The sequence below is a fragment of the Tachysurus vachellii genome, chromosome 10, assembly GCF_030014155.1.
Source record: "Tachysurus vachellii isolate PV-2020 chromosome 10, HZAU_Pvac_v1, whole genome shotgun sequence".
Classification (NCBI taxonomy): Eukaryota; Metazoa; Chordata; class Actinopteri; order Siluriformes; family Bagridae; genus Tachysurus; species Tachysurus vachellii.
Window position 1 is genome coordinate 28,103,308 of NC_083469.1, and position 12,500 is coordinate 28,115,807.

Sequence of the window (12,500 nt, forward strand, 5' to 3'; positions counted from 1 at the left end):
AACATGGCTGACAGGGTCACCCCAGGGCAAAGGAGAGATGGAATAGAAGGATGAGAGAGGAAAGAAAGGAGAAGATAAAGATGAAAGCTGTGACATCATCAGAGAGGAGGAGGCAGAGGCTACAATAAACACACATCACAGAATATAAATTAAACCCATATGATAGAAAGAATAACTGAAGCTAAAACCAAACACTGTTTAAGATTAAAGACGAGTTTAATACAAACACATTTATATTAACATTAAAAACGCCTGAAAACATAAATGATAATGAAGTGTTTTGGTTTGACTGAACTACAGGGAGCAGTTTATAATGTCTGATTACAGAAACTTGTACTCACATGAACATAAACTCCAAACTGACTGTGTGTGTGTGTGTGTGTGTGTGTGTGTGTGTGTGTGTGTACCTGTCTCTGGGTCACTGAAGTCTGGCAGTGTGACAGCATTCAGTTGCCTCCGATCAGCTACTGCCCTGTCCAACAGGCTGCTGCCGCGCCCTGAATCACTGCACACACACACACAGACAAATGGACACAAATAGACACACACACACCCCTTTTGGGTCAAGAAATAAACAATCTTAAAACCTCACCACTGACCCATACTAATAAATAAACCGTAGTGCAGTTACAACAGTTACATAAGTGCAGTTTGTGATTATTTGGTTGGCTAACTTAACTAACTTTTTTCTTTAAGTGTGTGTGTATGTGTGTGTGTGTGTGTGTGTGTGTGTGTAACAGACCTTGGGTTGGTAAGGTTGTAGCAGGACTTCCAAATCTGCAGCATGTGTTTACATGTGAGCAGAGCTTCCTCAGGGCCACGGCACAATGTCTCCAACTTTACTTTAGTGAACAGCAACCTGGACACACACACACACAAACTTTACTGGGTCACCACGGAAACGGGGATGTTTCAAATGTGTAAGTTCTGACTTGCCCTCTAGTGGACACAGCTGTTACCTGCAGATGTATAAAAAGGGTACCCAGGTGTATAAAAGGTACTCTTTGAGCAAGTACACTCCTGTACACGCAGTGTTTCTGTGTGTGTGTGTGTGTGTGTGAGTCTGTGTGTGTCTCACATGAAGTTTTCGGGGTACTCGCTGAGCGCCATCTCAATGATGTTGAGAGCATCGTGGTAGTGCTTCTGAGCAGAGAGCAGCAGAGCCAGGAGATGCAGTGAGTGAACATCATCCCCCTGCAGCTGAAGAGCCTGACGCACATAACCCAGTGCCTCAGGGATCTAACACACAATCACACACACACAGATCAAAACTCCATTTACCTTCAAACTGTTAGGTAACTGGTGTGTGAGCATGCACACACACACACACACACACACACACGTTTACCTGGCGAGACACTGCGAGCTGCAGAGCCAAGTAAAACACAGCCAGGTGATCTGTAGGAGCGAGAGACTGAGCTCTTCCACATATAAACACAAACACAGATTAGAACACACCCTACACACCCTACACACCCTACACACCCTACACACCCTACACACCCTACACTCTCACACTGCATTATCAAAAGATTTTCAACATTATAATACATTTTTCCACATCACTCATACAATCTGTAAGATTAATGACTTCTTTGTTAAACAAACTAATCTAAGCTAATCTAGTGAACCTCTGAAATGCTCCCAGAGCTTTCTTCTGGTACTCCTCCTGTACACCCCTCAGAGATGCTACAAACAGGGGTGGGTTGGGGTGGGTCAGAGGGAGAGAGGGAGGGAGAGAGGGAGGGAGAGAGGGAGGGAGAGAGGGAGGGAGAGAGAGTTAGCAAAGTCATGAGCTTTAGCAATGCTGTAAACACCACATAAAGTGGTGCTAATAAAACTCAGTGAATTGAGGAGGAGAGATTAATTAAGTGTGGTGGATCGTCTCAGACAGGTTTGGTGTGAGTTTTGGTTGTTTTTAATGTGCGTGTATGTGTGTGTGTGCGCGTGTGTGTATATGTGTGTGAGCGTGTGTGTTCGTTCTCACCATCCGTAGCTTTGAGGCTGTAGACAAGGCCGAGTGCGAGGTAACCCTTTGCCCTGAACTCTGCTGCTTTATCCTGCATGTCTACAACCATCTGAGCAAAACACTCACCCTCGTCGAGCTACACACACACACACACACACACATTATTCATTCTCCTCCATACTAGTGCACTATGTAGTAAAGTGGGAATGATTTGGCACTGACCCAGTGCAGGTTTCCTATACACAGCTTCACAGCTAGCAGAGGGATGGTGGGATCGTCCGGCTTCAGACGAATACATTCCTTCAATACCTTTACTGCCCGAGCAGACTGTATTTACACACACAGACACACACACACACACACACACACACACAGGCTCTGTACCAACCACTAGAAATTATACACTGTTCTGGATGGTGTTTGCTTGATAAGCTTGTGTAAGTATTTGTGTATTATGTGTTGTGGTGTTTAGGACACTGCTGAAATCAGACTCACCTTTCCTGCTGCCATGAGTGAGAGTGCCAGCTGGTACCAAAGGTGGAACTCCTCAAATGCAAACTTCATTGCTCTCTCCAAACACTGAACACACACACACACACACACACACACTTTCACAAAGATGTGTCAAAACAGAAGATTGTGGTGTGGTGGGTGGGACTGATGTCTCGTTGCCATAGTGATAAGAGGTGGTTACCTCAGAGAGCATCTCATATTGGCCGCGTCGTCCCAGAGCGATGGTGAGCAGATCGTACACTACAGATGCACTCTGCAGACTCAAAACACGATCAGCACTGTGTTCAGGTATACGACTCAATACTGCATCTCTGTTAGCCTGCGTACACACACACACACACACACACTCACATCAGACAGCATTGTCTCACAGTACCTGTCTGAATTGGAGCTGCAGAATATTCACACAGCAGCAGAACACTGAGCTTTTATAACTGGGCTTCCAAAAGCAGTATCATGGCCAGTGAGACACACTGTACAGCTCCAAACTTACAGGTAGAGTGACACAAAAAAAAAAGAACGTACCACACTAGGGCAGTTCACAGGAACCACCATAATGCTAACGTTCTGTTTCCTTATGTCTACAGATTTATGGTGAAGATTCTATAATGGATTAAAATACACTGGGGGAAGAAATGTTTTTCTCTTGTGAAAAAGTGTCAGAGAATCATATAATGTCTCATTGTCTCTTCCCTTCTGCTGCACTGAGCTTATAATCACTTTACAGCATCACTGGTTTTAATGATTAAAATGACTTTAATATTAAAAAGTATTCACATCATTCACACAGTACTAAGGGCATGATGTCAATGCACACACACACACACACACACACACACACACACACCTTACCATAGATTCACTAATCAGTAACAGCAGTAGAGCTTCTTCTGTGTTCTCCTGAGGACAGAACAGACTGAAGAAAGAAAAACACACAGAGAAAGGTGATCAATAATCATTCTGACAAAGCAATAAACACACTGGGTCCATGTGTGTGTGTGTGTGTGTGTATCCTACTTCTCCCCTGTGTAGATGCGTGCTCGACGGGGCAGTGTGTACTCAGTATGTGTGTGTGTACACTGTGGTTCATCAAGTGGAGACTGTGCAGGCGGATCCTCCAGCGGACTCCAATAACTCTGTTCACACATTCCTCGGAGTAGAATCTCTGCCAACTGACGCGCTATTGTCTGAACACACACGCACATGTGCGCACACACACACACACACACACACACACACACACACACACACACAGTCAGATGTTATAAGGTCAGAAAAAGACAGTGAGACAGAGAAAGAAAACAGTCAGGCAGAGAGAAAGGGAGACAAAGGTGATGGTGATGGACAGACAGCTGCACTTTAATAAAAGTTCATGATCCTGTGTTCCTCACAAGCACTTTGACCAAGTAGAACCAGCCGGTGTCTCATGGGATTGTTGTGTCAGTCAGCTGTGTGGTCTGGTCTTTATCAGCAATGCTTAGTACCTACATCTCCACAGCAGGGATGGAGATCCAGGTCACAGGTGGTACTAAAATGAGTCAATGAAAGGTCAGAGTTCTGACCTGTTTACTGTAGTTAATGTGATTCTGGTTCATTCAGAAACACCACATCAGAACTTTCAGGACCAAAGCACCACCTGGATCATGTCACTCCACCTATCTACAGCACCACCTGGAGACAGGGAGGATGAAGCCATGTGCATGTTGTCCTCCTGTTTCTTAGTCAGAGTGACATGTTCTGTGTCCTGACCAACATACAACTGCTGTACACACTCAGACACACAATGTATAAAAAGGATCTCTCTCTCTCTCACACACACACACACACACACACTCACCATACGAAGGTTCTGTGTGGTTCTTGTTTCCACAGCACGGAGAATCTCTCGAAACCGTCCAACACCAAGTGTCAGATTACTGAAACACACAGTGTGTGCACTGTCTGATCAAATCACAGTGATGCACATGTAAAAGTACAATAAATATGTTAAAGTAACCAACAGACACACACACAGACACACACACACACACAGACACACACACACACACACAGACACAGACACACACACAGACACACACACAGACACACACAGACAGACACACACACAGACAGACACACACACAGACAGACACACACACAGACAGACACACACACAGACACACACACAGACAGACACACCCACAGACACACACACACACAGACACACACACACACACACACACAGAGACACACACACAGAGACACACACACACAGAGACACACACACACACAGACACACACACACACAGACACACACACACACAGACACACACACACACAGACACACACACACACAGACACACACACACACAGACACACACACACACAGACACACACACACACAGACACACACACACACAGACACACACACACACACAGACACACACACACAGACACACACACAGACACACACACACACAGACACACACACAGACACACACACACAGACACACACACACACAGACACACACACACACAGACACACACACACACAGACACACACACACACAGACACACACACACAGACACACACACACAGACACACACACACACACACAGACACACACACACACACAGACACACACACACACACAGACACACACACACACAGACACACACACACACAGACACACACACACACAGACACACACACACACAGACACACACACACAGACACACACACACACAGACACACACACACACAGACACACACACACACAGACACACACACACACAGACACACACACACACAGACACACACACACAGACACACACACACACAGACACACACACACACAGACACACACACACACAGACACACACACACAGACACACACACACAGACACACACAGACACACACACACAGACACACACACACACAGACACACACACACAGACACAGACACACACACACACACAGACACACACACACACAGACACACACACACAGACACACACACACACAGACACACACACACAGACACATACACACAGACACACACACACACAGACACACACACACAGACACACACACACAGACACACACACACAGACACACACACACAGACACACACACACAGACACACACACAGACACACACACACACAGACACACACACACAGACACACACACACAGACACACACAGACACACACAGACACACACAGACACACACACCCATTCTTGAAGTGTATAACGTGAGCACGTTGAAGTCCAGTCTCCAGAAAGAAGCCGAGTTCCTGTTCCTGTGAGACAGGGCCAGGTTTGGGACTGCGGTTCTGCATTCCAGCACTTAGAGCCTGAGTGTGTTGAAAGATCATCATCATCATCATCATCATCATCATCATCATCATACTGACAGGTCTGGGATCACTGAAGAAGTCTACAAGTGAATACACTTAAAAGCCCAAGCAAAGCGGTCACCCTTAACAAGCTGAAGGTTCCATGTGACCTGATGGTCAGAGGTGTGAATTGCACACTCAGATCAAAGTGAACTAATTTACTGATTGAACAAAAGAACCTTCTCAGCTTCCTGCAGGTAGAGCAGAGCGATATCTCCAGACTTCTCATAGCAAGTGATGATCTCCTGATCTCGGTCAGTGCTGGATGGTGGACAGGACGTGGACATCTTCTCCAGACACAAACCTGCAGGAGGTAAGAATGCTAGTGCCGAGCTTACACACCAACCAAACAACTCAGTTTCATCATAAAATCTGTGTGTGTGTGTGTGTGTGTGTGTGTGTGTGCGCACACTAACCCTTGGTGGCATAAGCTTCAGCAATCATGGCCAGGCGGTAAATTGGAGCACTGCTCAGCTGCATATCGTCCAAGTTCACGTGACTGAAGTGAGTAAGGGCCTCAGTGTGGTCGCCTTCAACATAACACAACTTTCCCAACAGCACATTGGCCTCCTGCTGCAGCTCTGGCTGTGTCCCAAATCACAAAATACCCAATGAGTCAGTGACACCTACAGAGTTCTGCTCTAACCCTAACCAGCCAATCACATGCTGTGTCCCAAATCACACTAAATATGTACTAAACATTACACTACCATAATGCACTGAACCTATGGCTACATTCACACTCACTCACCCGGAGGTTCCCTCTCTGTAGAGCGTTAGTGAGGTGTGAGCGGGCTTCGGTCAGCGGGGGGCAGGAGGGCCGGGGGCTGCAGTTCTGCTTTAGGGGGTTCTCCTTCAAGAACTGCTGCAGCTTCATTTCACCCAATAATAACTCTCCAACATCGTCTTAACACACACACACACACACACACACAGATATATACACAGACACAAGCAGACACAAGAAGACACACACACAGACACACACATACACATATATATATACACAGACAAACACGCACACAGATATATACACAGATATATACACAGACACAAACACACAGACACACACATACACATATATATACACAGATATATACACAGACACAAACACACAGACACACACATACACACACAAACGCACACACACACACACACACACAGATATATACACAGATATATACACAGACACAAGCAGACACACACACAGACACACACATACACATATATACACACACACAGATATATACACAGATATATACACAGACACAAGCAGACACACACACACACAGACACACACATATATATACACAGACAAACACACAAACACACACACATATACACAGACAAACACACACACACATACACACAGATATATACACAGATATATACACAGACACAAGCAGACACACACACAGACAAACACACACACACACACACACACAGAGATATATACACAGATATATACACAGACACAAGCAGACACACACACACACAGACACACATACACATATATATACACAGACAAACACACACACACACACACACACACCCACACACAGATATATACACAGATATATACACAGACACAAGCAGACACACACACAGACACACACATACACATGTATATATACACAGACAAACACACACACACACACACAGATATATACACAGACACAAACACAGAGACACAAACACACGCAGACACACACACACACAGACATACACATATATATACACAGACAAACACACACACACACACACACAGATATATACACAGATATATACACAGACACAAACACACAGACACAAACACACACACACACACACACATACACAGACAAACAAACACACACACACACACACACATATATATACACAGACAAACAAACAGACAAACAAACACACACACAAACAGACACACACACACATATATATACACAGACAAACAAACAGACAAACAAACAGACAAACAAACACAAACACACACACAAACACACACACACACACACACACACACGTCATAAGACAGGAAATTCTGAAAGCTACCCTACTGGATTTCTGAATGAGCTTTGTATATAACACAAAGAGCTTATGTTCATTATTAACGACAAACAGCCTGACACGAATAAATTAACATATGAAATGATTTATGTATGAATTAAACATTTCTGTAAACATTTCTGTAAACATTTCTGTAAACATTTCTGTAAACATTACCTCACCATGCTAACAGACTGAAATAACATACCGACTGTAATGAGTTTAGCAGAAAGCTGCCGCACGAGCTCAGGGATTTTGTCCCATTGTCCCTCAGAGCGACATCTTTCTATTTCTGTCTCTATTCGTGAACCAGATTTTCGGGCCGTCATGATGTTTGTTCTCTGACTGGAGCCGCAGTCAGCTGTGATTGTGCTACAACTCCAGTCCGCCGGCGGCGCTAATGAGCACTAACGCGCCTCAATGATGTCAGGCGCGGTGCATTGTGGGATTGTGCTATGTGCTTATGGAGGATGCCATTGTGTGTATAGCAGAATTACAGAGAATTTAAATAAGGTAACATTTATATATATATTATAGTTTATATATATTATAGTTTATATATTATAGTTTATATATATTATAGTTTATATATTATCGTTTATATATATTATAGTTTATATATTATAGTTTATATATATTATAGTTTATATATTATAGTTTATATATATTATAGTTTATATATATTATAGTTTATATATTATAGTTTATATATATTATAGTTTATATATTATAGTTTATATATATTATAGTTTATATATTATAGTTTATATATATTATAGTTTATATATATTATAGTTTATATATTATCGTTTATATATATTATAGTTTATATATATTATAGTTTATATATTATAGTTTATATATATTATAGTTTATATATATTATAGTTTATATATATTATAGTTTATATATTATAGTTTATATATATTATAGTTTATATATATTATAGTTTATATATTATAGTTTATATATATTATAGTTTATATATATTATAGTTTATATATATTATAGTTTATATATTATAGTTTATATATATTATAGTTTATATATATTATAGTTTATATATTATAGTTTATATATATTATAGTTTATATATATTATAGTTTATATATTATAGTTTATATATATTATAGTTTATATATATTATAGTTTATATATATTATAGTTTATATATTATCGTTTATATATATTATAGTTTATATATATTATAGTTTATATATTATAGTTTATATATATTATAGTTTATATATATTATAGTTTATATATATTATAGTTTATATATTATCGTTTATATATATTATAGTTTATATATTATAGTTTATATATATTATAGTTTATATATATTATAGTTTATATATTATAGTTTATATATATTATAGTTTATATATTATAGTTTATATATTATAGTTTATATATATTATAGTTTATATATTATCGTTTATATATTATAGTTTATATATTATCGTTTATATATATTATAGTTTATATATTATCGTTTATATATTATAGTTTATATATATTATAGTTTATATATTATAGTTTATATATATTATCGTTTATATATATTATAGTTTATATATATTATAGTTTATATATTATCGTTTATATATATTATAGTTTATATATATATTATAGTTTATATATTATAGTTTATATATATTATAGTTTATATATTATAGTTTATATATATTATAGTTTATATATATTATAGTTTATATATTATAGTTTATATATATTATAGTTTATATATATTATAGTTTATATATTATAGTTTATATATCATAGTTTATATATATTATAGTTTATATATAATAGTTTATATATATTATAGTTTATATATTATAGTTTATATATCATAGTTTATATATATTATAGTTTATATATAATAGTTTATATATTATAGTTTATATATATTATAGTTTATATATATTATAGTTTATATATTATCGTTTATATATATTATAGTTTATATATATTATAGTTTATATATTATCGTTTATATATATTATAGTTTATATATATTATAGTTTATATATTATAGTTTATATATAATAGTTTATATATTATCGTTTATATATATTATAGTTTATATATAATAGTTTATATATTATCGTTTATATATATTATAGTTTATATATATTATAGTTTATATATTATAGTTTATATATATTATAGTTTATATATTATAGTTTATATATATTATAGTTTATATATAATAGTTTATATATTATAGTTTATATATAATAGTTTATATATTATAGTTTATATATTATAGTTTATATATATTATAGTTTATATATTATATAGTTTATATATAATATAGTTTATATATAATTTATATAGATCTATGTGTATTTATTTATAGTGCTGAAGGGGACACACTGGGGGTTAATTAGTAAATATGTGTAATTACACCTAAAATCTCCTGATTACTAAATGTGTTTTATATCTAATATTAAAGGGAGTTTGTTAGTCTTTATTCTGTAGTCTTTACACAGAACAGTATTGAATGTGGTTACAGTATTTACTTTAAAGCAGCAATGTGCTTAAGGTGACATTTAACACACTTTAAATGACAGTTATTTAGTTGTTTGATGTCCGGTAACTAAAACCTGTTCCTGTGCCTAGAGAAGGACGACCTGTGAGCTAGAGAAGCTTCTACCAGACAGTATTTAATGAACAGGTTGTGAGCTGGATGATAGAAATCTGCCTGAATATTGTGATCCTTCTTCAGTGTGGATGTCCTCAGAGTTCCTGACATATGGTTCTCTCAGCTGTGACTGTGGACATTCATATTTAATTCATCTTAAGCATTTAACTGAAATAAAATACCTCTACAACAGCAGAACTGACTTAACATAAATCCAATTTAAAGCTTTGATTTGTAAGAAACAAGATGGGTTTTGGGCTTAATTTTTCTGGCCCTGAACATGCCGCTTGTGAGCGCCACTCATTTTGTCTATTTACAGTATTATTTCTTCCTTTTTGCTGTTTTCTGTGGTGATTTAGATTCTCTTGTGTTCTTTCTCTGTGTTCAGAATGTTCCTGACTCTGGCCCTGCTGCGGAAGGGAATTCCAGGCCACCAATGGATCGGGAAATGGCGCAGGCCACGTCACGTCACCTGGCAGATGAAGCGGAACACGGTGGAGCGACTGGAGCGTGAGGCTCAGAACGAGTACTGGCTGAGTCGACCTTACCTGAGCCACGAGCAGGAGAGAGGCCACGCCCACGCTCGCCGCACACACACCTGGGAGACCATCCGCCATGCCCGCCAGTCCACCTTCCCTCAACACACCTCCATAACTGAACACCTGAAGCACCTCAACATTACCCGCACCTGGAACTAACACACCTCAGAGTGTTGTGTAAATAAATTACTGGCTCAGTTGAAAGTTGAAATTATTTTATACCAAAATGTGTCTGAATTCTTTCAATCGTATTAGTCATTAGTAATTAACAGGTTTATGGTATTCAGTAGCTCGTATTATGCTCTTGTTTTCTATAGTAACAGCTCATTCACAGGGATGTATGTGTACTCCACATAATCTAACCCTAGTTTAAGGATTTTTTATTGCCAAGTATGTTCACACAAAAGAATTATGGTGCTGGAGAAAGACACAGAAAGATACAGAGCATTAACATTCAATAGAAAAAGGTAGATAATTTAAATAGGTGCAACTCAGGAGGCCACAAGTTTGTGTTCAGTACTGACTTGAGATTAAATTTTGTGTGTGTGTGTGTGTGTGTGTGTGCAATAGTTTGACAGGTGTTAGAAAATGCTGTAAAATAAGTATTCTTTCAAAAATAGAAAAGTTCATAGTTTTTTCTTATATATAAATTACCAAACTGGAACGTAAATAAACAGAGAAATCCAAATCAAATCAATATTTGGCCTGAGCCTTTGCCTGTAAAACAGCAGATCTTTCTGTCTCTTCATGTAATCCAGACAGACTGGATGATGTTGAGATCAGGGCTCTTTGGGGACACAAACTCACTTCCAGGAGCTTCATCTCTACACTGAAGATAGTTCTTAAGACATTGGCTGGATGTTTGGGGTCATCGTCCTGCTGAAGAATAAATTTAGACTAAAATCAGACACCGTGCTTCTGGTACTGCATGATGGACAAGTATTTGTCTGTATTTCTCAGCATTAAGGAAATTAATCCTGACCAGGTCTCTAACTCCATCTGCAGAAATGCAGCCCCAAACCTGCAAGGAACTTCCACCTCTCCAGCCTTTTGTTAAACAACCGGGATCCTGCTACAGTATATTTTAAATGTTGTCAGTCAAACCTGCTGCCATTTTTCTGCCCCAGTTCCCAAGTTTTAATGCATAGTTGAGTGGCTTTGCCTTGTGTCCATGTCAGACGTCTGGATTTTTGGCCACAGTTCTTCATGTTTTGAACTTTGTCCTGGGGGAGATCTTGCTGATACAGCAGAACAACCTTGAGTCTTGTTCCTGTGCTCATGTTCCTGTGAGTCTTGTCATGGTGTTTGACCTGTGACATGAAACATCATCTCCAGAACCAAGGCTTAGGGTTAGGGATCGATTTTGGTTCTTCACCCAGTGTGAAGCTCCTACAGAGATGTTTCTG

General features: G+C 38.7%; 2 protein-coding genes across 3 annotated transcripts in view; one reads left to right on the forward strand and one right to left on the reverse strand.

The window, feature by feature from the left end:
- The window catches only part of ttc7b (tetratricopeptide repeat domain 7B), an 11,736-nt gene extending 3,488 nt beyond the window's left edge, over positions 1-8,248 (reverse strand). The window contains exons 1-18 of one of the 2 annotated variants that reach the window (XM_060880619.1): positions 8,114-8,248; positions 6,614-6,768; positions 6,279-6,447; positions 6,042-6,166; positions 5,699-5,820; positions 4,320-4,398; positions 3,500-3,669; positions 3,335-3,398; positions 2,664-2,801; positions 2,465-2,548; positions 2,192-2,296; positions 1,988-2,105; positions 1,632-1,689; positions 1,349-1,421; positions 1,079-1,239; positions 743-859; positions 408-505; positions 1-119 (exon numbers count right to left, since the gene is read on the reverse strand). The exon at positions 1-119 is cut by the window's left edge and continues 40 nt beyond it. In XM_060880619.1, the coding sequence (XP_060736602.1) occupies positions 1-119; positions 408-505; positions 743-859; positions 1,079-1,239; positions 1,349-1,421; positions 1,632-1,689; positions 1,988-2,105; positions 2,192-2,296; positions 2,465-2,548; positions 2,664-2,801; positions 3,335-3,398; positions 3,500-3,669; positions 4,320-4,398; positions 5,699-5,820; positions 6,042-6,166; positions 6,279-6,447; positions 6,614-6,768; positions 8,114-8,234 (2,076 nt within the window). In that variant the 5' untranslated portion in view covers positions 8,235-8,248. The remainder of the gene's footprint in view (positions 120-407; positions 506-742; positions 860-1,078; positions 1,240-1,348; positions 1,422-1,631; positions 1,690-1,987; positions 2,106-2,191; positions 2,297-2,464; positions 2,549-2,663; positions 2,802-3,334; positions 3,399-3,499; positions 3,670-4,319; positions 4,399-5,698; positions 5,821-6,041; positions 6,167-6,278; positions 6,448-6,613; positions 6,769-8,113) is intronic. The other variant, XM_060880618.1, reaches the window with a different exon arrangement.
- Positions 8,249-8,269: 21 nt separating this feature from the next.
- mrpl57 (mitochondrial ribosomal protein L57) lies at positions 8,270-11,298 on the forward strand. Its single transcript, XM_060880620.1, has 2 exons — positions 8,270-8,418; positions 10,944-11,298. Exon 2 carries the CDS (start codon positions 10,945-10,947, stop codon positions 11,251-11,253), a length of 309 nt encoding a protein of 102 aa, XP_060736603.1. The 5' UTR covers positions 8,270-8,418; position 10,944; the 3' UTR covers positions 11,254-11,298.
- Positions 11,299-12,500: the final 1,202 nt, after the last annotated feature.